This window comes from Penicillium rubens (genome assembly GCF_028828025.1).
Source record: "Penicillium rubens strain IBT 27055 chromosome Unknown utg000003l_segment0_segment0, whole genome shotgun sequence".
NCBI lineage: Eukaryota > Fungi > Ascomycota > Eurotiomycetes > Eurotiales > Aspergillaceae > Penicillium > Penicillium rubens.
In genome coordinates this window covers 7,906,195-7,930,434 of record NW_026890601.1, presented here as the reverse complement: position 1 = coordinate 7,930,434, position 24,240 = coordinate 7,906,195, and the positions used below count along the sequence as shown (strand labels likewise).

Below are 24,240 nucleotides of genomic sequence, written 5' to 3'. Positions count from 1 at the left end.
CGCTCTGCAAGGGGCAGAATGATACACCATCAACATGCATAGTCAGAAATAAGGAGATACGGAGTATATTAATACATATGTAGAGAGTCCTTTTCTCTTAGATGTTATAATAGTGTACTTATACATGTATATAAATGTCTACGATATTGTATATAATCTATCTACGTAGTTACATGTACCACGGAAGTCAACATCCGATATACAAAGTAGCTCCCCCCACGGCTCCACTGTACTTTTGTAACAGATTGTATTCGAAAGGATTAGGTAGGAATACATGTATTGATCTATTTTAGTGGTGTACGTATATCGATAGTATAATATTATATACGTTTTACGAGTATAAGTAGAACATACGAGTCTATCAGCTAAATATGTATCTAATCAATGTACTTAAGACAATGTATGAAACCCCTGAATCTGTGGGCAAGTAATTTCCCCTGGACTGCACATGTGTTTCTATTCAGTTTTATCATGGTCTCTCCTTTGAACATATTTCATATTCTTAAAATATGTCTCATCTATTTTGAATATTTTGAATACAACATATATTTAGTATATGTAAAATATTTCAAATATTCCTTTTTCAACCAAAGAGTCCCACCGTTCGGACTTTAAAAAAGTTCCCGCTAAACCGCTAAACCAACTTGCTCAGGAGTTCCCCGGTTTCTTATCTCTTCACCTTACTCGCCTGTTACATTCCCTTTTTTTTTTTTAGGGCTCTTCAATGTTTTCTTCTTTTACATTGCTTTGGACAATGACCAAGTGAATTACCCTTCAATCCGTCAAATCGGATACTGCAGGGAGCATCAGTTTCTCCAGTCACTTTGTATCTGGTACGTCGGCAACAGAACCTATATGGCATTCCCCTGGATCCCACCACAATGACCCTCGCGTGGGAATTGATCCTAAGAAGACTATAATTAACTTCTGTTAGCGCAATAATGTCCCAGCAACGGGAAGCGTACTCTCCTCCCCATACACCTCCCTCCCAAACCGCGAGATACAAGCCCTCCAAGCGTGGATACCCTGCTCGACCATCCATTCGGGATGCTTTTCCAGACGCCATGGATAACCCCGCGACAACCAGTGAGTCGGGAGATGATCGAGACCCGCATGATCTGTCTCTATCCCCGCAACATGCTACACGGACGTCAATTGTAGACAACATGCTTCTTTCGCTCGATCAATTCGCCCCTAGTTCCTCTGTTTTAGACGACTACCGTCTTTTCAATTCCGCCTTTGAAAACGACCATCACAGTCATTACTCGCAAGAATCCGATTCGCACGGCCGGTACCGTGGACACACGTTCTCCTCGTCGATGTCTTCGGAACCCGACTACGGATACGAAGATGGGAATGGCCACTATGCAACAATCACGGCGACAAAGGGCCGGCGTAGCAACAGCAGTTCCAATCACAAGACAACACCTCGGCAGATGGGAAGCTCGCGCGGTGGTACCGGGACCATGCCGCGGACAAACACTGCCCGGAAAGGCAGCAAAGGAAGCTCATCCTCTACCGCGGACTACTCATACACAATCCCCAGAGCACGAGCGGACCAGGGCTTGGGACGACGCTCAGCCAGCTTCGACTGTGGACCAAAACGAGCGTTCGCACCTTATGCCGATCCCAGTGTCGGTCCGGACTCGACGCTGTACGACGACCACGATGCTGCACCCACCCCGAGTGTCCCCGCAGGACCGCGAAAGGTTCACGACTATAGTAGGACACCGACAACTGCTGCCGCGCGGACACCGATAGCATCGCGACGGAACAGTATGAAATCGGCTCATGCCCCTCAAATTCGAAAGGTTCGGCCTGAAAATATCGGCACGGGAACTCTCAAAGCTCGGGACAACGACTTCCAAAATGTGGATGGTACGGATCTTGACCCCCCTCCGGCCATCACAGCTTCGTTGGACCCCCCTGCTCCCAGCCCGACCATCTCCTATAACAAGCCGGCTTTTCCTCCCCAGGAACCAACAGCAACCACCACAATATCGGCCAGCACCTCGACCAGCGTCTCCGCCAACCACCCAGCTCCAAGCACGAAAGAACGTCCAGGTTTCTTCCGGCGTGTTTTTGGATCTAAGAATCCAGCACCTGGACCGGCAGATGCAGCAAATGTAAACGCCAACGATCTATCACACCTACAAGACACCGAGAGCAGAGAAACCAATGGGACGACCGCCAGCCCAAAGGCACGAGCTCAGCAGGCAGCCAAGAGCTCTGCGGGTGCTTCTCCGTCCTCGATTCGCACAGGACCCCATCAGGTCGTGAATAAGAAATCTTCATTCTTCCGTAGAAGGAAGAGATCGGTGCCTGACCACGCTCCTCCACCAATTGTAATTCCTCAACATCTTGCACCGCAGACTATGGATACTATGGCGGCTCCAAGTCCTGTGAGCAGCCTGCGGCAAGTCATGAATCCCTACCTTGACGAGGAGTCAGACCGGAAAGAAAATGCGGACTGGGAGGCCAAGGTTCGACAACCAGCATTTTTGCAGGCGCAGAAGAAAAGAGAAAGTGTTTCAGCTCCTGGGGCTCCCAAAACGAAGACTTCTATTCAGCCCTCGGCTGCCTCTCGTGGCCAGGACCCCTCGCCCCTTGCAGAGAAGGATCGATCTTCGGATGGTGAAGCATCCACAGACTTTGCTTTGCAGGAGAAGTCCCAGAATGTTTCTGCCTCTGCTACTCTTTCCCCCGTTGTGGAGGATTTCTCGCGCAGCATCAAGTCACAGGTCGATGTTCCTCAAATCAATGTAGCCAGATTGGCGCTTCCATCTGAGGATCGGGTTTGTGAATCTCCTGTTGATTCTATATCAACAGCATCAAACTATCAGACCGCTGCGAACACCCCACTCATTGAGCAGGAAGAGTCTCGACCAGCTGATGACACCGAGAATGAGATAGATGGACCTGGCGAGGCTATTGAAGATGGACCCACAGCTGCGGATCGAGAACAAGCCCAAAGACTCTTCGACAGCCAGGATCAGGTGGTCGGTAACGAGCCTGCTGCCGCTTGGCTAGGTGACCCTGATCGGGCAATGGTTCGCGAAGCATATATGCGCCTGTACAACTGGTCTAATCTCGACATTGTTGCCTCTCTTCGGGTTCTTTGTGATCGCTTGGTGCTCAAGGGAGAAACCCAACAAGTGGATCGAGTGCTGGATGCCTTTTCGACCAGATGGTGTGATTGCAACCCAAGCCATGGCTTCAAAGCCACTGATGTTGTCCATACTATTTGCTATTCTATCCTGCTACTAAACACTGATCTTCACTTGGCTGACATCGATACAAAGATGACCAAATCCCAATTCGTTCGAAATACTATGCCCACTATCCACCGAGTGGCAATGGATGCCGCACCGGAAGGATTTGAGACGTTGCGTCCAATCAACCGCTCTAAGACTCAACCTCATGAAGCGCACTCCGCCCCTACATCGGCACGCTCCGCAACTTTCCCTCCAGAGGTCACCCACAGCTCGTTTGACAAAGATGGCGATGCCAATGTTGGTGCTGGGCCTTTGGTTAGCACGCCATTCACTGGAACAGTCAGAGCGTGGGAGCAACAGGTTGAAGCGGTACTCAAGGAATTCTACACATCCATCCAAAAGCAAAGGCTGCCTCTGTTTGGTGCCCAACCAGAACGTGAAGTGTCTCGCATGTCGTCCAACAACTTTTTGGGCCCCTCTAGCGGTACGCTTCGTAGGAGTCCCAGCACAATTAGCAAGAGCGGTTCCGATATCTTCCCTCGCGGTCGTTCTGCCAATTCAAGCCACGGAGCTGCACGGTGGTCATCCAAACCCCGCTCCCGAGCTGGGAGGCTTTATCCTCCTTCGGCGATGGGCTCCAGCCGTACCAGCCTAGACGACCAATCATCTGTCTGGAGTCCAACTGGGTCCAGTACCTGGAGTAAATATTCTCTGGGTAAGTTCACTTCAGCCTCTGTGGACTCTTTTGGCTCAGATTTCCCACGTGGCGAATACCAACAATCTATTGGTTTTGCCAATGCTCTGAGTCAGGCCATCATTCGGGAGGACTCTGCTCCCTCGGTGTACAGTTATGAGGAGCCTGAGCGAACCACCCCTCTGCTTGAGGATGACACGCTGGCTCTTGCCGGAGCCCCGTGGGCCAAGGAGGGAAGCCTAAAGCATAAGCATCACCTAGATGCGGTGGACAAACGGGCGAAGGACCGGAACTGGAATGACTGTTTTGCAGTTATACAGCAAGGCTGGATGCGTCTTTTCTCCTTCAACAACTCCACCAAGTCGATGCGGCAAAAGGCTAAACAGCGCGGAGGGGTTATAGTCGGTGGTGGCAACTGGACGGAAAATGCAGAAGAGCTTTGGAAGTTCATGCTGCGCCAAACCATCGCCAGCGCCTTACCATCGCCTGGGTACTCCAAGTCTCGTCCTCATGTGTGGGCCCTGAGTTTGCCTACTGGAGCGGTTCACCTCTTCCAAGCTGGAACACCTGAGATCGTCCGAGAATTTGTCTCCACGGCCAATTACTGGAGCGCGCGATTATCCAAGCAACCTCTGGTAGGCGGCATCAGCAACATCGAATATGGATGGAGCGACAGTGTCATTAACAGCGCGCTGATCGGCGGTGAAAGTCGATCCCCGCCGCCTTCGTCAGGCGCACGGCCGAGTATTCAAAGCTCTATCCGAAGCTCCATGGATCATCAGGGTGTGCGACCCCGACTTCCCGCGGATCGGGTCAACATCAGTGACTGGAGCCCACCGCAGCAAAGTATGGTCGCCTCCAATCTGACAGAGGAGGAACAGTGGAAGGCCCTGCAGGCCTACGTGCAGAACGTGGAAGATGATCTCTCTCGGCACAATGAGCTGCGTTCCGCGATGAACCTTGCATTCTCCCCACGCCACCCCAACGCCGCTAAAGCTATGGCAAACTGGGAACGGAAATCATCATATCTGCTGCGTGAGATTGTTAAATTCCGCACGTATATTGACTCCTTGCGCAACGCCATCAGCTCTAAAGAGAGAATCTTCGCTTCAACCAACTACTCCCAAGAGGGTGAGGAAGCAACCATGGAGCCCACGGAGCCGACAGCGTAATTGCACATTCTTTCTTCTCGGCTTCGAATACACCGGCTGTCCATACATATACATATGCACCTTTCTTTTTTGGCTTCCGGGGGGAACTCCATGCTACATACATTCAAAAGCGACCTGATACTGATACCTTGGTCTTTTTCTTTTCTTTTCTTTTCTTCTTGTGTTTGTTTGATACAACCCTGTCTACTATACCTCTTTCCCTTCTAATGTTCTGTGACGGCGTGGATTACTGATTATTCCCTTTAATGCTTGGGACGGTGATGTGATACTATGGATACCATGATTGTCTTTTTTTTCTTTAGATATGAATATCATTTGTATATTTTCGTTTACACTGTGAAGCATCGACAGCCTGTATAGCTTAGTGGTATACGCGTTGCAATTAAGGTGTTTGGTATAAATAGTGCGTGGCAATACCAATACATGATTGTACCTGGCCGTGTCTATATTGTTGTATCGACGCATCAACGCACCTATGCCAAATGCTCTTGCCAGATGACTTTCGAATATGTTTTGCCAAGTTAGACCTTTCTTTTCTTCATGTTTCTTTTTGATTTGAATATTGCCCATAGATTCATCTCTCGGGCTCTCGACTCTCTCTCTCTACTTCCGATAACATCAAAATACAACAATGAGCGCTCATTCGCCGATCGAAGCGGGTAGCGAGATGCAGGGAGTGGATACCCAAACACTGGGCGTCATCTCCCTCGTTACAACAGTGCGCACCTCTGTGTCGGCATTCCAGACGCCAGATCAATCCTTGAATGATCTCAGTACAGAATACTTCATGGCAGAGGACGCACCGGGGGGTCTCCCCCGAACTCGGTAACACCGTCCCAATCTGAATACGCGCAATCAACCCCTTCAGAGCCGGACCATGAAGATCATGACCATGAACATCAAGACCATGAAGACCCTGAATTTACGATGACATCGACCCAGCTAGATCTGGATGATCACAGTTTTATTCCTTCCTCTGTCGACCGCGACGAGAGCAGTCTATTCCATCCATCGAGCGAACATGGCGACCACGAACGCGCCAATAACCAAACCCTAATCGAAGAGCACGAAATGCGCCGCAAATTGATGGACATTGAGTCAAGCTTTCTGCCCGAACCCTCTACGATTGACGTGGCTGCGGCCGGTCCTGCTGCTGGCGCGGATGATACGTACTTAGTCGGGGTTCCAAAGAATGATGCTACAAACACAACGCAGGACTCCTCACAGCTCTCATCCATAGAACCTGCCGAGACAAACCCGATGGAAGACGATGAACGCAGAGGAGAGGAGCAGCTGAATACGAACTTGGACTCGGCGCCTGGCCCTGCAGAACAACCTGTCGACAACTCCTTACTCGACTCACTCTCCTCGTCACCTATGGCAGCTGCAGCGCTACGCCGAAATCAATCCACATTATCCGAAAATGCGCGAGACACCAGCCAGCTTTCCCAGGATGAGCGCCCCTTCAGATCTGAATTTTCCATGGCCCAGAACGAATCGCAACTCACTCCCTCGAAGCTTCGAAACACCTCCCGCAGCCTGTCACCCGGTGCTTCGCACCTATTTAGTGACCAGAGTGGCAGTGCTACTGGTAGTCGTAGAGCTAGCCGACCCAAGTACCTGACCAGCCGACAATCGGCCCATCGTCTCTCACACTCCTCGGTCGCAAGTAACAACACTGAAACAACCAACAGCGATGCCACACTGGGTGCGGACTATGCCCTTCAAACCGGAGGCGCAACTTCTGACAACTATGGAAGTTTACACACGGGAAGTCGTGCGCAGATGGCCAGGACAACCAGTCTCGGTAGCATGGCATCTGGGATCTCCGGATATAGTGAAGAAAATCCACTTGATAAAAGAAATACCGCTGGTCCTACGGATGGCGGCCTACATACTCTGGAGGAGGAAGGCTCGCCACATTCTCGTGCCGGTCCTGTTGACCATGAAGACACCTCCACACCGGTGACGCCAAAGGCAAAGCCACAAGACAGCAATGTCCCCACAGATACGGCAATTGCTGAGCGGGTTAAAGGCATTCAAATTCCTACCGCATTTGCGCACCGGTTCCGGGAGGACTTCCAAGCGTCCCCTGAGAAGCGTTTAGGGGCCTCGACCCCTGCGTTTGCGAAAAGTGGCCGAAACCTGACCCTCAAGGAACAGAGCAGTACCATCGATCGCTTGGCGAAGGAGAACTTTGACCTGAAAATGCGAATTCACTTTCTTAATGAGGCGTTGAACAAGCGATCCGAGGAAGGAATCAAGGAGATGATCTCGGAGAACGTCGAGCTCAAATCAGATAAGGTCAAGCTCTCAAAGGATAATCAAAACCTAAGACGCAAGATTCGAGACTTGGAAAAGCAAGTGAAAGACCATCAATCGGACAAGGACTCTATGGTCAATCACGACCCCGAAGGATCAGATGACGGTGATCGCGACTCGGCCCAAGACGAAGAGATCGTCTTCCTACGCGAACGGGTTGAAACTTATGAACTCGAGATTGAGCGTATGAGATCGGAAACCATTGCACGGGAAAGTGAGAAGCGACGGTTGGCCGAGATGGTCAAGTCGCTCAGCGATAATCGTGCGGGAGAGTCCGATGCGGGTGCGAGAGAAGAGCGAGTAAGTCAGATGGACACAATCAATCAGATCCAAGCTAATTAACTATGTAGGAGATGTGGAAGGATATGCTTGACGCAGAGACCTCAGCGCGAGAGCAAGCCGAGGAAGAAAATCGAAGGCTTCGAGACGAGTCGATTCGTTTACGGACTGAGATGTATTCTGTCACAAAGCATGGCCAATATGACTCTCTTTCATACACGTCTGATAGAGATGGCAACCGAGCCCACACCGTTCCCAACAGCACGCTTGTTGTAGAGCTGGGGCTTCTTAAACAGGAGAACGCAGAACTAAGAAAAGAAGTTAGTGCTCAGACTTCAATGCTCACTTCTCGCAACCGAGAAAAGGAACGTCTTTATCAGGAGATCGAAGAATTGAAGCTCGGAGAGCGTCGTCATGTTGGCCGATCCATAGCTGGGGACAGTATCTTCGACCGTTCTGCCTCACGCACTCATGTCCGACCACCGTCTCAGGCTAGCGACGGAACGGGCATGTCACGGAGCGATATGGACCGCGATGAACTCGAAGCCCGGAATGGACAACTCCGGGACTTAGTGTCGACCCTCAAACTTGAGAATCAAGCGATCCGAGCCGAACTTGAAGACTACATTGGAGAATTAGAGGCTCTTGACAAAGCATACCAGGCTGATGTTGATCAAGCCGAAGAAGAGATGCAAAACCTACAGCAAGAACGAGACCAGGCCGTGCATATGGCAAACGAGCGAGATGCCGCTTTCCAGGACCTGCGGGCCGAGGCGCAGGAAGAGTTGGATACACTTGGAGACGAACTTGACCAGAAGATAGTTGAGTGCCAGCGCATGAACGAGGACCTGAGAAACCAGGACGAAAACCTCAGGGTTTTGCAGGCGGAAATGCGATCTGCCAACGAAGGCATCATCCGTCTTGAGGAAGATGCACAGAACAACCTGGCCGCATACAAGTCTGTGCAGCAAGAGCTTGAGGAGACCAATCGCGAGATGGAGTCTGTGGAGAAGAGCCTATCTGAGGCCAACACCAAGGTGCAGCGGCTGACAGTGCAGATTGAGTCGAGCCAGAATGAGATTGCTTTCCTTCGCGAAGAGCAAGACGGCGATAAGATCCGCATCGGAGACCTTGAGTCGGATCTCAAGAACTACCACATGAGTTTGGTCACCGAAAAGGAGAAGACTAGAGAACTCGAGCAACGACTGGCAGATGAACGTCACCAGCGAGAAGTGGTTGGAAGCAAGGAAAAGCAAGATGTCCAGCGTATCATGAATGAACTGAACCGCGAAGCTTCATCTTCCAAGGAGGAGGTCCGACGTCTGAAGAAGAGCCTTTCGGCCCAGGAGATTGAAACCTCCACCTGGCGAGAACGGTTGATGGACCTCGAAAACAATTTGAGAGAAACTCTAGGTGATCTCAGCGGTAGTCGGTCTAGCTTGATCACCAATATCATGAAGCTGCAAAAGGAACTGGAATCGACCGCCCTGAAGTTGGAGAGCGTCCGCTCGCAGCTAGACGAGAAAGAATCTCTACTTCGAAACCGTGATGCACTACTCGAAAGTCATGGGCTTGAGTCACGCAAACTCTCAGAACTCTTGGATCGCGAACGACACGCGCGCCGAGCCGACAAGCAGTCGTTTGAGTCGTCGCTCAAATCTCACCAACAGGCATCCCGAACCATCACGCAAAGCAATTCCCGTATCACGGATCTGGAAAAAGCGCGGACAGAAGACCGCAAGAGATATGCATCGCTGGAGCAGCAATTCAAGGACCAGCTTAGCGAGAGGAACATCATGTTCCTTAACATTTGGAAGAGACTATCTGGGCTTTGCGGCCCTGACTGGGCGCACTCCAACAGTCTCATCAATGGCAATCTCCCGAGCCAGGAGGTCATTGGTAATATTTTGTTCTGGCCGGGCTTCAGCCGCAACCTTCTGCTTGCAATGAAGACTGTCGAGGCCGTGATGGCGGGTTTCAAGACCCGCATCAAGAGCATTGACCACGAGTTGACCAAGCGTTACCACACGCTTGAGCTGTCATATAACGGACGGATCAAGAAGCTCGAGCGCCTCGAAGAGGCTTTGAAAAATATGCGATCCGGTCGCGGACAGTCGAGCTCCACGCCGGAGATTTCTAAACTGCGTGGGGAGAACCGCCTGCTGAAAGCTGAACTCAACCTGCTTCAATCGAACTCGCGAGTACAAGGTCCTGCGTCTGCTGCGGCTGCAGTCATGGCATCGGGACCCCGATCTCCTTCTTTGGCGTCAACAGCGGAGTCGGAACGATCCTTGGGGCGTTCTAGCTCTACAGCTGGCGCTGAAAGACCTCGCCCCGAGAAAGGTCTCGCTCGCAGTGGCACGGGACTTCCGCAGCCTTCTCACTCCTCTTCTAGCAGCACATTGACCAACAACAATGCTGGAACGATGATTCCACGCACACGCAGCTCGCATAGTGGCTGGGATGGTGGCGATGAGAAATGGATTCACAGGCTGCATGAGCTGGAGAGGCGACTCAAATCTGAACGTGAAGGTCGCCTCCTAGATCGCAGTGGCGCTCGCAAGCGACTCGAAGAGCGCGATGCTGAGAACCAGAAGCTTCGAGATCAGCTCAGCCGGGAGCGTACGCGACGCGGGCCTTCGGGGACCACTGCAGATGGCGGCAGTCGCAATCGTCCTCCTGTCTCAGATGAGGCCCCAAGCTCCAGTGAAGGGGAGGGCATCACCGTCGACATCGAGGTTTGATTTCGTTGTCGCTTTTCCCCCTGTTACTATATATACCCACCACCTGTTTGTGTTTCGCTTCCACATTACACTTATCGCATCTGCTTGTAATGATCATCCACGAGGGTAATGAAACGACGAAAGGCGTTTGGAGTTTCAATTTTTTTTTTTTTTTTTTTTTTTGGGGCTACAACAACAGTTTGTTGAAGGATTGTCAGGGTCTTTTGTGCATATTATTTTTGTCTCATTGTACTTTATACACGTCCATATGATCTATTAAGACGAATCCTTTGTATGATACAGTCCAATCTACCGCAACGATACCTTGAGCGAGAAATCCACGATCCCCGTGCCCTGATGGATCGAGCTGGTAGACAAGATATCGACATCGGCACAGACATACGCCGGCGCATTCTCTTCCGTCAATCCACCACTCACCTCAATCAGGAAAGCCTTCTTAGAAGCCCATTCACGCTTCAGCTGCGCCGCGGCCTCTCGCACCCCCTCGGGTGTAAAGTTGTCCAACATAATGATATCAGCCCCAGCCCCAATCGCCGCATTAGCCTCCTCCACACTCCGACACTCAACCTCAACCTTAGTCGAGAACCCACCAGTAGCCTTAGCCGCCTGCACAGCGCGCGGGATCGCCGCCGCAATAGACTCAATCGACGACGGGTCCGCAACACCGCCATCCGCCGCAGCCCGGTTGTTCGCGCACGCCCACACGTGGTTATCCTTCAGCATGGTCATGGAGCTCAAATCATGGCGGTGCGGGTCGGCGCCGCCAGCAAGCATCCCATATTTCTCCACAAGTCGGAACCCAGGCGTTGTCTTCCTTGTACCGGCCAGGGTACCTTGCCATCCTTGCGCACGTAGCGCACCGACCATGGAGGCGCTCTTGCTGGCAATGCCTGAGCAACGCGCGAGAATGTTTAGGGCTACGCGCTCGCCGAGGAGGATCTTGCGGATGGGGCCGCGGACGGTTGCGCAATGCTGGATTGGAGTGATTGCTTCGCCTTCTTTGATGTGCCATTCGATTCTGGATGGGTTAGAGAGGTGTGGTTGTGACCGTGAGTGGGGGCATGGAGGAGTGAAGGACTAGGAGACTTACGTGCAGCCTAGTTGCGAGAAGACCTCGTCGAAGAATGGTACGCCTGCGACAATGCCCTAGGGGGGTTGATCAGGTAATGTTCTTCTCATTGGTAGGTAATGATGTCTGGTTATAGACTCCGTTGGTTTACCTTGCTCTTTCCCAGTAGTCGAGCCTCGCCCTCTGACTCGCCAACGACAAAGCCGCCATAATCCAGGCTAGGGCAGTCCTCTTCCAGCCAGGATGTTATGACACGCTTGTAGTTGCCAGGTAGTAAATGGCGCAAATCTCCATGGGCTGAGGCCATTGTGAAGAGTAGGTTGGGGGGCAAATGAATTGGATCAAGGTGCTGGAGATGTTGATCTGCGAGTTCGCGTGTTGAAGTTCCCCCGCGCGGGGTGAAGAACGGGTTGGCCCGATCTCCGATTATGGCCGGGACCACGTGATAGCATGGTATAATAACGGATATAGTAGGGAGTACCTATATACGTACCTAGGGGTATATATATAACGAAACTATGTAGTTACATAGTAATTATATCTTAGGGTACTTCAGGCATTAGGCTAACATGCCCAGGTGGTTATGACTATGTCCTATTACTAAGATGCCCCTATACCTAGGTACGTACCTAGGTAAGATCGCACAGATATATACTTAACTATACTTAAAACCTAAAAACAATCCTATATCCGTAACTCCAATAATAAAGATAAAATAGTAATAGTGCCTTATAGCGCCACTTACCGGGAATACGGCACACTAAAAGAGACAGATCGTCACGGGCTTGACATTCCCAGTGGAGAAGAGATTCTTCTCGAAGGGAGCGGGGCATATATATGAATTGGGAAATTGTTTTGAATTGGAATACCTCCGTATACAGAGTATGTATATACTATATACTAGATATGCATATCTGATATGTACCTAGTTAGTCAAGCGTAGAAGTTAAGAGAGATTCACATGTTTCATGTTTCAATAAAATCATCTGATAAAAAAAAAGAAATCAAATCCCGAAGACACGGGCCGAGGACCCGGGACGGAGATAACTTGGTCGGATTCGGCATTGAATTTTTCTTTTTCTCTTTTTCTGATTACAATGTGTATACTATGCCGAGGTGCCTTGTATAATATTTCGAAATATGTCTAGACCCCACACTGAGAATGTAAAAATGTCTCATAACATTAATGTACTGCTATACCTCTTTTACTAATTCAAGCTTTCCACGCCTTGTAAACAGTCTTGCAGCCAAACAACTGACCCTTCTTCAGCAGGACCATGGACCGCCACTCAGGCTCGTTGATCGCATTCACAAATCGGCTAGGTTCCACACAGAATCCAGCTCCCTCATGGTGTGCCGGCGCACCATTGACCGAGGGCACATCGATGTACTTGCCAGTGTAGAACTGGAAGGCAGGCTCGGTGCTGTGCACCTCGAGATGCAGACCCGTGCTGGCGTTGCTGAACTGCGCCAGGCGGCGCAGCGGCAAGCCACGAGTGTCCAAGGGTATCTTGCTGGCATCGGACTCCAGCACAAAGACGTCGTCGATGTGTGCGCCCGTTGCGGCGAGCGTGAATGGGGTTGTCACGTCGCGCGGGAACTTGGCAACCCCACCTGAAGGGATGCCCGTGCTATCGAGTGGCAGATAGTCGCCCGTGGCGAGTTGGGCGGTGGTGCCCGAGATATCGGGTCCATCGCCGATGTTGAAGTAGCTGTGAGAGGTGGGGGGGGACTTGGTCAGCGGATAGCTCCAATTTTCAAGATTGGTGTCGTCATCAACCTCAAACAGGGGAGAAAAGGGAGACGGGGCTGGGCATTTACCTGTGGTTGGTGAGGTTGACTACAGTCTCCTCGCACTCGTTGCCAGTGAATTCTACCTCGTACTCGGCCGTCAAGACGGTCTTGGCGTCACCCTCCTTGCTGGCGGTGTACCACACGCGCACCTCGACGGTACCGGGGTACCCCTCCTCACCATCTTTGCAAAGGTACTTGAACAGCAAGGCGTCGTGGCCATTGCGCTGAACGGTGTGTGGACCGTCAAAGATGCGCTTACCCCAACCCTTCTCACCACCATGCAGGGAATTGGGACCGTCATTCTGCGTCAGTTGGATCTTCTGGCCATTCAGCTCCTGGATCAAACCATCCTTGATGCGGTTCGCGACGCGGCCGATGGTGGCACCATAGTGCGGGGAGTTGTGCTTGACATAGTCGTCTTGCGTGGGGAAACCTAGAACGATGTTCTTGCCGCCGACGCGGAATTCTTGAATGATGGCGCCCAAAGGCAAGAAGGTAAATGCAGCTTGTTCGGGGGCGGACATGATGGGATTTTTTTCTTATTTTTCTTTCGGAGACGGTGAGGGAAAGAAGACTATGTACATTTCATTTTTAGGGCCGACATGACGTTGCAACCCCGCAATCTGCGGGATGAATCACCGACAACACCTATTCGAATTTTTTGTTTAGCATAAATGGTGATATTCGGGGCATTCAGAGGTCTTTCATGCCCTGAGAGGGTCCTAGTTTCAAAGTGATTAGGCTAAAAGGGAGAGTCTTTGAATTAGCCCGGGTTTTTAGGGTAAAGCTCAACTCGTGACTTCTGACTTCTTCCGTAATCCAACATATAAAAACATAAAGACCTTGAAACCTTCTAAGGTTGGAGCCCGGACCCAAGTCACTTGGGCCAGTTCACCGAACTATAAACTATAAAGACCAAAAGGTAATGTGTATTGAATTGGTATTCTCCAATCAGAGATTTACACCAATATATCATAAAGCGGACATAGCACGTCGGTGTTAGGGTAAGCCTGCATCCGGTCGGAGGACACGAAGTCCGGCGTCCGAAGGGATCTATACCCCGGACTCGTGTCGGCCCATTGAAAGGAAAAAAAAAAAAAAAAAAAAAAATGGAGACATGCCAAGGTTTCAGGATTAATAATTGGTAAGTCCTTAGGTACGGAGTACGGAGTACATAATAGAGGATTGGCATTGGGTTGGCATTGGATTGGCATTTGTATTGAATTGGCATTGTATTAGGCAGGCATTTTCATTTTCTTGGTCTGTTAGTCTAGTTTGACAAAACAAAGCAGGTTTGGCGATAACTGGGGCTGTGTGTCAGGGGTCTAAAGCGAATACGATATACGAATACATATACGGCTTGGCTATAACTCAGTTTATATAAGTGTTGAGTCCGTAAATAAGAATTTTGAACATGTGTCCAACATACGGAGTAATGGAATAATGGAATTCCATTACTCCGTATGTTGTATGTTGTATGTTGTATATTTCCATGTGGGATCCCGGAGCATTTGACCCGTAACGGTGAATCGGGACTTCGGCGACTTTGATCTCCATATGGACCTAACTAGGTACCTAACTAGGTAACTAACTACCTCTACGGAGTAGGGTTATAAAGCAAAAGTCTCACGTAAGCCGAAAAGAGCAAAAATCGCTCAACTGTGGAGATTTCGGAGAGAAAAGAAATTTATTACATATCCGCTGAGTCAGAAGATCAATAATCAATTGATGTTGCCCAGATGTAGGTAAACCCTGGAGGTAATAATATATTACAATATCAGAACATTGAAGAGAGTCCGAATTATTCCCGTTCATCTTTCATCGTCTGGAACGGTACAATATAGGCCTCCTGTATATAAAGTCCAATGAGATCATTGCCCGTTTAGGATAGTGTAACGGTGACATGACCTTGGATGACCTTTGAACTTCATTGAAATTGTAATTAGATAGAAACATCCCTTGAAACCGTTTTAAAACTCCAGAAAAGAAAAATAAAAAAGAAAGTAGGAAGAATCAAATAATAGAAAACCCAAGGAAAAAAACAATAGATAAAACTCCAAAACTCCAAAAACCGGTTCACTGTACAGAGGTGATTAGGACCCAATTGCGCCTGAATCCAGTCAACAGAACCTGTGGGGGAAAATAGCCCCGGAGAAGAGATAGAAGAGATAGAAGAAAAAAAAAAAAAAGCAGAACATGTATAGTATACATGCATCACGTCATACGGCGTTAAATAAAAAAAAAGTCGAAAAGAAAGTAACCCTAAAAAAGGATAAGGCTCAGATCGAGGTGATCTCCGTAGGGTTTGGATTGAGGAATTGGTTGAAATCCTCATAGTCGTTCTTGGAATCGAGATATGACCCTTGGGACAAGCAATTGATGGGAACCTGACGATTGAACATAGGCGACGATAGCTGCTGGTCGTCAAAGGGCATATTGGAGTAATCGGCCGTGGACATCAAATCCATCTCGTCAAAAGGATTGAACCCGTTACTGGGCCACTGTTGCGGACCTTGCAAAGCTAATGGATTGACCACGCCCTGCATAGACATGGGTTGGGCGAATTGTGGGGTGTTGGGCATCTGAGGGGGATGAGGCTCGGTCTTAATGGGCGCACGTGTCGAGGGACTGTATGTTGGCGGCGTGGGCGGCATGTGTTGCTGGGAGAAAGCATCGGATGAGAAACGCGAGCGGGGAACTGGTGATTGGGGACTATCAGAGCCACCATCGGAGGATTCCTGGCGTTGCATGCCGGCGTTGGTGTGCCATAGATCCTGCTGTAGGGCTTCGGGGTTTTCCTCGAAGCGCTCACCCTTGGAGCCATCGAGGGCGCCGAGGCGCATGAGCAGGTCGTGGGTGAGTGGGTGACCGTTGGGTTCGAGTTTCAGCTGTTCGCCGGGCCAGCCTTCGCCTTCGATATTGCGTCGATAGAGTTCCTGGAGACCATGGACCAGCCAAGATTGTTGCTGTTCAAGCATCTCAACGTATCTATAACGGGAGATAGCTAGTCAGTCGGGGGGTTTCATTAGGGCTTTTGAATAGAGCTATTTAGCTTACCCCTTCGGGTACACTTTATCATGCGCCTTCTTGCGTTCCCCAAAGACGCAGATAGCATTGTCTGCACGACAACGGGAACACGGGCTGGATCCATCACACTGTCCGGGGTCAGTGTATGTTGGGACGATCACCTTTTTTTTGTTTGTACACATACCTTGGATTTCTTCAAGCGACACCGATCGCATGCTTTGCATACTCTTTTGCGGACATTGCTGTCCGAATGCGAGTCTGATGTTGGCGTTGATTGGCGAGCTGCCATGATTTATGAAGTCGAAAGTATGATGGAGAGAGAGAATATCGGGGACTTTTGACCCTTAGCTATACTTCTTAGATCCGAGTAAGGATCGACGTCAAATCGGGGTCAATGATATAATGATGTTAACAGGTGAAAAGAAATTGAGTTCAGATAAAGTAGACGGATGCAGATAGGAAATCCTTGGGACCGTATAGGAATAAGGAATAATAAGAATAATAGAATAATAGAAAGCGTAGTAAGTAGGTAATATGGGAGAAGTGAAGTAATAAAAGTCACTCCAAGGTCACCATGGGAGTAGATGTGCATATATAGGATATGACCAAAAAAAAGAGGGGGCCTTCTAGTTTAGGAATTTATTTTATTTATTTTAAATTTTTAATATTTATTAGAGTCATGGATATAATGTTGTAGGGTCTAGTTCTAACAGTCTAACAAGAAAATGAGCAAAAAGAGCATAAAAAAAAGGGATCGGATCGAAGATCATAAAATACAGTACAGTGTCAATACGAGCCAAAATTACTGGATGACTCGGCATCTGCTGACGGAGCTCGGGGACTTTTAACTGACGTATATCCGAGTGGAGTGCATTTCCGACCAGACATTTATTGGATTTATTGGATTTGATTTTGTAGAATATTGAATATACATGTATATATATATATTATATTGTAGAATATCGGAGTACACGAGTAGAAGTAGTATATAGAAGTTAGGAATATAAAATAGACTATAGAATAGAATAGAATAACAAATATGAATATTCTTGGCAGCATAAATGTATAAGCGTATAAAAAAATAAAAGAAAAAACAAAATCGGCAAGCCCATGCCGAATTGCATGTTGCACCCGAGTCTTCATTATATTATGTATTCCGATATTCCATGTATACTACAATCAAGATTTAGTTTACTATGTTGTATATACAACATATATACAACATACAACGTTAGCAGTAATCCTGTTTCCAAATGGAATGATTCATGACCCCTACAACATTACCAATAAGGCGAAAAAGTCCATGACGTAACGATTCTCGCCCAATCAGGAACATCCACGGATAGTTCCTCTTTAGGATATCCCTCTCACCTCTGACTATACATATGTAATCAAAAGTAATCAAAAAGTAATCAAAGTGACCAAAAGGGCTAGACCTTTTCTTTCTAGAATATATCCTGTTTCTCTTCTCTCCGGTTTCCGACCTCGGAAGTTCCCTATTTCCATTTCCCTCGATCTTCCCTGCAGTTCAAAAGCTTAGCTAAAAATACTTACCACATTGGGAAATACGTGACGATATATATTCGAATCCAATTCAACTCAAATTCAAATGTCAATCCGTGGGAACTCTCTACAATATAGCGTAGGTCTTATAAGACCGGTTTAACGCCGGAGATGCATTCCGAGTCCATTCACTTTATTCACCCCGCTTGGGTTGCTCTTCCTCACATGTTCCCCAGCTCAACTCTTATGCACACAGATATTTTGTCCAATATATATATGCATACATATATACATATGACAGGGGTATAGTATAATCTACATCTTTATATAACATACACATCCATCAACAAGAGCAGTGAAAACACCAGAGCTGACAAACGCAGCAACCCCGATAGCACTTTTGACGTTCATGTTTTTCGGCTCCGTTCTGGACTTCACCCTGTTCCTGACCCTGTTCGCCGGTTGGTTCCGTAGTCTTCCGTTTGATAAAACCCCACACGCGACTTCGACGGGACCGGGTCTCGCCTGCAATTGTGTCTACAGTGGTGGTTGGTAGGGTATTGTGCGATGGCTCGGCGCACGGGGGAGGAAGCACACCGTGTTGGCTTTGGAGTCGGGCTTCGACCACGCGACGGACTAAATCTATCCAGTCATTAGCTCGACTCTTGTCCCCTCTCCAGCATATCATACGAGCAAAGGTTTCCTCAATGTTGACCATCTCGCGAGCACTGGTCTCCATAAACCCGCAGCCGTGCTTGCGCGCATACTCGAGTCCATCGCGGGATGTCACCACGCGACCATCCTTGAGATCACATTTGTTGCCCGCAACGATCTTAACTGGCGGTGGCAGGCCAACGTGGCCTACGCCGGATTTCTTTTTCGACTCCTGGCGCAGTCGCTGGTTGTCCTCGACGCGTTGCTCCGCCTCCATATGGATCATCTCCATGAAATGATCTAGCGTTTCAAGACTCGACGGGTTGGTGATATCGTAAACCAAGAGGAACGCATCGGAGTTCAGGGTCGAGGCAGACCATAGCCCACGGTACTCCTCCTGGCCTGCGGTATCGGTGATGGAGAGGACGTAGGGGTGGCCATCGACGGTGCGGGTGACGGAGTAGGAATCCTCTAGGCCTGATTAGAATTTTGGAATGACATCGAAATGGGGCGGGCAATACCGATAGTTGGATCATATCTAGAAATGAGATATTAGCATTGGTTTTCCCAAGGTCAGGGGGCAAGTTCTCACTCGTGAACCCATTGGCTACGGACCAGCCGCATGGTGATGGAGGATTTGCCTGCATCCCGATCGGATCAGATCTCGATTGCGCGAAACCCGGAATGGCCCCGACTCGCGGAGACAGGATATTCCCAGACAAGAGAAGGTTCTAACATACCACATCCACCATCTCCGCAGATGGTGATTGAGATCTTGTCCATGGCCAACGGACATTGGAGGTGTACGGAGTTAGGGGGAAATGTTGATAGGGGGTTATTAATATAATAGGGGGTTATCAATAGTACCGATGTGCCTATATTGTATACACCGTAGCTTACTACGTATATGTATGTTGTATAGCTCTGATTAGTTGATCTATCCATCTCTTAATGTACCTAATACCATTATTGACCACTCTTTCTATAATTGTCTTTGTGATAGGTCTGGGGGTTTTGCCTCTCGAAATACATAGACATGGCATTGGATATATAGCACTGGACATTACAATTACTTCAATCTATATATATATAGTATATATAGGATAGAATGAGAAAGAAAAAGACAATAGAATAGAATACAATTGAGAGATGAAATATATAGGGAATGTCAAATTCCCCGTACATACTCCGTGTGTATATGGGAATATGGGAAGCTTGGCAAGTACTTCTCCACATCCATTTTGTACTTTGGAGCTCTCCCTCCTTCTCTGTCTCTCTCTCTCTCTCTCTCTCTTGTCTCCCTTGCTCTTCTTCTTGTTTTCATCTCCTCCCTCTCCTTCTTTCTTCTAATACCGAACACATTCAATCCTATCATCCACAAACTGCAAGCATATATTGGAAATTCCCACTGAGGTTGTCAGAGAGCGGGGCGATGGAACTCGGTCTGGGTTACAGATATTTTATTTACCAACATGAACAGCTTCAGCTTGGAATATGATGATGAATATCAGCTCACCTCACAAGCTCCCAACCATTCATATACGACATTTCCAAACCAGGATAGCTATGCCTTCAGAGCTATGCTACCCCAGGATGCGGATCTGCCTCTCCAGAACTTCGAACGATCCCAGCCTTCGGACCTAGACGGACAAAGATCTAATGTCATGCTCACATACGATGCGATGCCGACCTCGGGTATCTCAATGCCTATGAATATGAACGCTACCAACGCCTATACCTACGATATCCCGGCCACCTACCCGGCCACCACCAGAGAGATGCCTCCGCAGACGGATCAATCACAGTTTCAGACTACATACTCGCCCTTTCCGCACGCCATGGCGGTACCCCATTTTCCCCAGCTCGCTCCGCCAGCCTTCTCGGGACCGTACAATATGAGCACTCCTTCGATAGCCAACTACGAGGATTCCCACTTTTCGGGTCGCACGAGCGCCTGGTCGCAGGCGCAGGTGCAGGTGCAGGTGCAGCGGGGTCGGCGACAACCTCCGGAACACCACCTGCCTAATGGCCGGACATACCGTACATTGCAGCCGGTGGCTATTCAGCCCAAGAAGCCTGTTGCTACCACAGGTGAGTTGTGTCTGTGTCTGGCACCTCCTGGTTGGCTTTGGCCCGTGGTATGACTGACGCGGAAACGCGCAATCAGACGGTTTTTCGCCAGGGCTTGCAAAGCCCGAGATTGGCATGACTGAACATACCGGCATCTATTCGACGACTGGCTTTGACGTGCTGGGAGCGTTGGTGCGTCGTTTGTCCCCATGGAGAGTATCCGACGACTTACTAACCTTATTCAGGGCCGCGTTGCTATGCGGCGCAACCCTAAAATTAACATTGGCGCGGTCGATCTCTCTTGCGCCTTCGTGATGTGTGATATCTTAACTGAAGATCATCCAATTGTCTATGTATCGGAGGCCTTTGAACGATTGACCGGCTATACTAAAAATGAAATCGTTGGCCGGAATTGTCGATTTCTTCAAGCACCCGACGGTAGGATCAGTGCTGGTGCTAAGCGGACCTTTGTTGATGGACAGACTGTCTATCGGCTACGGTCAACCATCGACGATCGCAGTGAGATCCAGGCCAGTATAATTAACTACCGCAAGGGTGGACAACCCTTCATGAATCTCATCACGATGATCCCCATCCAGTGGGACTCGGATGTTTACCGGTACTACGTCGGGTTCCAGGTCGATCTGGTTGAAAAACCCGATGCCGTGAGGGGAAGAAATCCTGGTACACATTGCAGCAATCTTCGTGGCGAGTGCCCTCACTAACGTTGTATAGATGGTAATTATAGCATTAACTATCGGCGTGATCAGCTGCCACAGTATATAGCCCCTCCACGAGATGTATACTCACGACCAGACCTCGGGTTGCGATATGGTCACGACGAAGTGACTACCATTCTCAACGCCATGAATGCAGCTGGCAATGATGTCAACCGGCACTGCTTGGATCGCATTCTGGTTGAAAATACAGATGATGTGATCCATGTGCTCTCATTCAACGGTGAATTCTTGTATCTGTCGCCCTCTTGCCACAAGATTCTAGAATATGACCCGGTGGAATTGATCGGCAAGACCCTGTCTACTATCTGCCATCCCAGTGATATTGGTCCTGTAATTCGCGAATTGCGGGCGAGCACAACAGCCGCTACACTCAGTGTTGTGTATCGCATCAGACAAAAGCACCGAGGATATATGTGGTTCGAAAGCCACGGCGCGTGGCACATCGACCCGAACCAAGGCCGGAGACAACTAGTCATGACCGGGCGCCCGCGTCCCGTCTACACCTTGGAACAGATTTCCCGCCTGGGCTCGCCCCCTGCGCTGGCCGAGAATGACATTTGGGCCAAGGTTTCCTTGTCTGGTGTCATTCTTTTTATTACTACCAAGGTGAAGCCGGTGCTCGGCCGCTCACCTGGCGATCTGATTGGTAAAGGCCTACAAGAGATCATGCAGCCCGAGACTGGTGGCACTACCACGATCACACAAGCCCTGGAGGCAGCCTTTGGTGGACAAGGGCCTGGCATGGCCACCGTAATGGGTAGCGGCAAAGAAACGGATGAACCACCCTCATTCAAACACCAAATGTGGCATAGGAAAGGCCATGCCCTTTCAGCACATACCACGTTGTACACCGGCGACGCAGCGAAGGGAACCAAGCCGAGCTTCCTCGTCGCCCAGATACGATTTGCTCGGTCATTCCCTCCATCCGCCCCCATCTCAGAGGCCGAAGACAAAAGCCTCGCTACGCTTACCGTCGTTGACACCGTCCCGCCCCAACAGTACGGTGCCCTTGGTCAACGCATGCCCGAGCTGTCGAACCTCATCGGCCTCAACGGCCTGCCCACTGGCAACCGCAGCAGTTCATCTTCCGCCGACCCCGCAACCTTCTTTGCAGAGCTCAATCCCACCCGTGGATCGAGCTGGCAGATCGAGCTGCGCGAGCTAGAGAAGCAGAACCGCGCCCTAGCCGATGAATTGCAACGCCTGGTGGCTCGCCGCAGGAAGCGCAAGCGCAAGCACGGCGCTATGGCGGTCGAGAAGATTTGTGCTATGTGCAACACAAAGAACACCCCCGAGTGGCGGCGTGGTCCCAGCGGAAACCGGGATCTTTGCAATAGCTGTGGTCTGCGGTGGGCAAAGCAGATCCGTAGCCAGGCGCAGGCGCAGGCTGCGGCTTCTTAGTTCTGGTACAGTGGACTGGTGAGTATATCAACTGTTGTCCCATTTGTTTTTTTTTTTTTTTTTTTTTTTTAAAAAAAAGTTGACTTTCTCCTTCTCTAGAGGGCTGGGTTTTTATACCCTTGCGTATTTACTGTCAGTTCGTTGACACATGCTACTTTTGAGCGCTTGGATTTTGGGGGGTTTCCTTTCAGACATGTCTTTCCCTATGCAATTTCAAATATTGCATGCAGAAACATGTTGGCTAAGACTGTAGGCTCTACGGCTAGTGCTACAGCCAGTAATGACAGCAAAAGCTCGACGAAAAAACACTCTTATGAGTCGATATGTTGGATATAATACAAAGAATCCCCCAAAGAAGTCTACTATGCAAGCAGGGGTCTCCAGTCTATGAGCCTTCCAAAAACTACAGCTTCTTGGACCTCGAACTGTTTCCACGAACAGCCAGCCACTGCTCCAACCAGCGCCTCTCCAACTCTTCTACACGTTTGCGGTCTTGAGTACCAGAAGAGACATCCACACCACCACGTTCCTCAACCGCAATCCGCACCTCAGTAGCCTTCATAGCCGAAACCCCTCCGCCAACACGAATCATCCCATCATCAATAGACAGGTACTCGACATACCGCGCCAGCCGAGGCCGGTAGATCAAACCAACAAGCGACTCACCCGCAGTCCTATCATGGCGTTTAACCAGGCCAAAAACAGCGCAGGCACGCAACACATCCGCGGAGCCCGCACTAGCAACCCAGACGGGATCAGCAAAACACCTAGCAAGTAGAGCCAACTGCTCTGCACCGCCCGCCTTGAGCAAATGCACAGATCGATCTTTATCATCAGCAACAAATGCATCTAGCGCCGCGAGTTTACGCGCTGTAGCAGCAACGCGCTCCTTCTCCACCTGCGAGGGCACACGACACGTCGCGGGCGTAATGGCAGAGCCGAATATCGGGATGATTAGGGGTGTGAACTCGCCGCAGATGATCAGGATCATCGTGAAGGGGATCATGCGACGGACATCGCGGGCTGAGCGGCGGACGAGCTGGAATTGCGCGCGGCCGAGCTGGGATTCTTCTGATATTGATGGCGCGCCGCCATTGTTGCTGTTGTGTGTGCTTGTCCGGGGCGGGGATACTGGGATGTAGGCGGGTAGACCTAGTTTCCTCCGTAGAGGGAGCGAGGCGCGATAGTTGTGGTAGACGTTTTTTAGGCCCGTTTTGTAGAAGGTCACGTATGCGCGGCCGAATTCGACATAGCGTTTTAATTTGTCTGCTGCGCCCGCGGAGGGACGTAGGGGGGATGGGGTTGTGAGGGTGGCAGGGTGTGTGCTGATTGGGGCATTTATTTCGGTTTCGGAGGGGGTTGAGACGGTGGTGGTTGTAGGGGATGGTGATGAGGGTCTGCGGGATTGCTGGCGCAGGCCGGAGGTTGAGAAGAGCTGGGACTGCACGCAGATGGGAGGTGATTGGGATTGGAGGTGAGTGTGGAAACGATAGTGACTCCAAGGTTGGAATTGAGCATGAAGGGCTCGCTGGCCCCGAGTTATGCTGGCCATTGTT

The 24,240-nt window shown here is 49.8% G+C and overlaps 8 protein-coding genes across 8 annotated transcripts; 3 read left to right on the top strand and 5 right to left on the bottom strand.

Annotated features, from left to right (window-relative positions):
• Nucleotides 1-941: 941 nt before the first annotated feature.
• N7525_009271 (Sec7 domain protein) lies at nucleotides 942-5,081 on the top strand (the record flags this gene model as incomplete). The annotated part of the gene is made up of 1 exon (XM_002563321.1): nucleotides 942-5,081. The coding sequence occupies one exon, from the start codon at nucleotides 942-944 to the stop codon at nucleotides 5,079-5,081; it is 4,140 nt and encodes a 1,379-aa protein (XP_002563367.1).
• Nucleotides 5,082-5,712: 631 nt separating this feature from the next.
• N7525_009270 (putative anucleate primary sterigmata (ApsB)) lies at nucleotides 5,713-10,426 on the top strand (the record flags this gene model as incomplete). The annotated part of the gene is made up of 3 exons (XM_061214659.1): nucleotides 5,713-5,854; nucleotides 5,878-7,703; nucleotides 7,754-10,426. 3 exons carry the CDS (start codon nucleotides 5,713-5,715, stop codon nucleotides 10,424-10,426), a joined length of 4,641 nt encoding a protein of 1,546 aa, XP_061069090.1.
• A 288-nt stretch (nucleotides 10,427-10,714) lies between these two features.
• Nucleotides 10,715-11,802, bottom strand: N7525_009269 (nicotinate-nucleotide diphosphorylase (carboxylating); the record flags this gene model as incomplete). The annotated part of the gene is made up of 3 exons (XM_002563319.1): nucleotides 10,715-11,444; nucleotides 11,517-11,572; nucleotides 11,647-11,802. 3 exons carry the CDS (start codon nucleotides 11,800-11,802, stop codon nucleotides 10,715-10,717), a joined length of 942 nt encoding a protein of 313 aa, XP_002563365.1.
• Nucleotides 11,803-12,708: 906 nt separating this feature from the next.
• N7525_009268 (aldose epimerase family protein) lies at nucleotides 12,709-13,813 on the bottom strand (the record flags this gene model as incomplete). Its single annotated transcript, XM_002563318.1, has 2 exons — nucleotides 12,709-13,207; nucleotides 13,317-13,813. The coding sequence occupies 2 exons, from the start codon at nucleotides 13,811-13,813 to the stop codon at nucleotides 12,709-12,711; spliced, it is 996 nt and encodes a 331-aa protein (XP_002563364.1).
• Nucleotides 13,814-15,568: 1,755 nt separating this feature from the next.
• Nucleotides 15,569-16,605, bottom strand: N7525_009267 (Zn(II)2Cys6 transcription factor domain-containing protein; the record flags this gene model as incomplete). Its single annotated transcript, XM_002563317.2, has 3 exons — nucleotides 15,569-16,277; nucleotides 16,347-16,444; nucleotides 16,501-16,605. 3 exons carry the CDS (start codon nucleotides 16,603-16,605, stop codon nucleotides 15,569-15,571), a joined length of 912 nt encoding a protein of 303 aa, XP_002563363.1.
• A 1,557-nt stretch (nucleotides 16,606-18,162) lies between these two features.
• On the bottom strand, nucleotides 18,163-19,256 carry N7525_009266 (putative RAS small monomeric GTPase; the record flags this gene model as incomplete). Its single annotated transcript, XM_061214658.1, has 4 exons — nucleotides 18,163-18,944; nucleotides 18,995-19,011; nucleotides 19,066-19,114; nucleotides 19,214-19,256. The coding sequence occupies 4 exons, from the start codon at nucleotides 19,254-19,256 to the stop codon at nucleotides 18,163-18,165; spliced, it is 891 nt and encodes a 296-aa protein (XP_061069089.1).
• A 689-nt stretch (nucleotides 19,257-19,945) lies between these two features.
• On the top strand, nucleotides 19,946-22,684 carry lreA (uncharacterized protein; the record flags this gene model as incomplete). Its single annotated transcript, XM_061214657.1, has 4 exons — nucleotides 19,946-20,564; nucleotides 20,656-20,735; nucleotides 20,789-21,227; nucleotides 21,279-22,684. 4 exons carry the CDS (start codon nucleotides 19,946-19,948, stop codon nucleotides 22,682-22,684), a joined length of 2,544 nt encoding a protein of 847 aa, XP_061069088.1.
• Nucleotides 22,685-23,087: 403 nt separating this feature from the next.
• On the bottom strand, nucleotides 23,088-24,236 carry N7525_009264 (uncharacterized protein; the record flags this gene model as incomplete). The annotated part of the gene is made up of 1 exon (XM_002563314.1): nucleotides 23,088-24,236. One exon carries the CDS (start codon nucleotides 24,234-24,236, stop codon nucleotides 23,088-23,090), a length of 1,149 nt encoding a protein of 382 aa, XP_002563360.1.
• Between the last annotated feature and the right edge of the window lie 4 nt (nucleotides 24,237-24,240).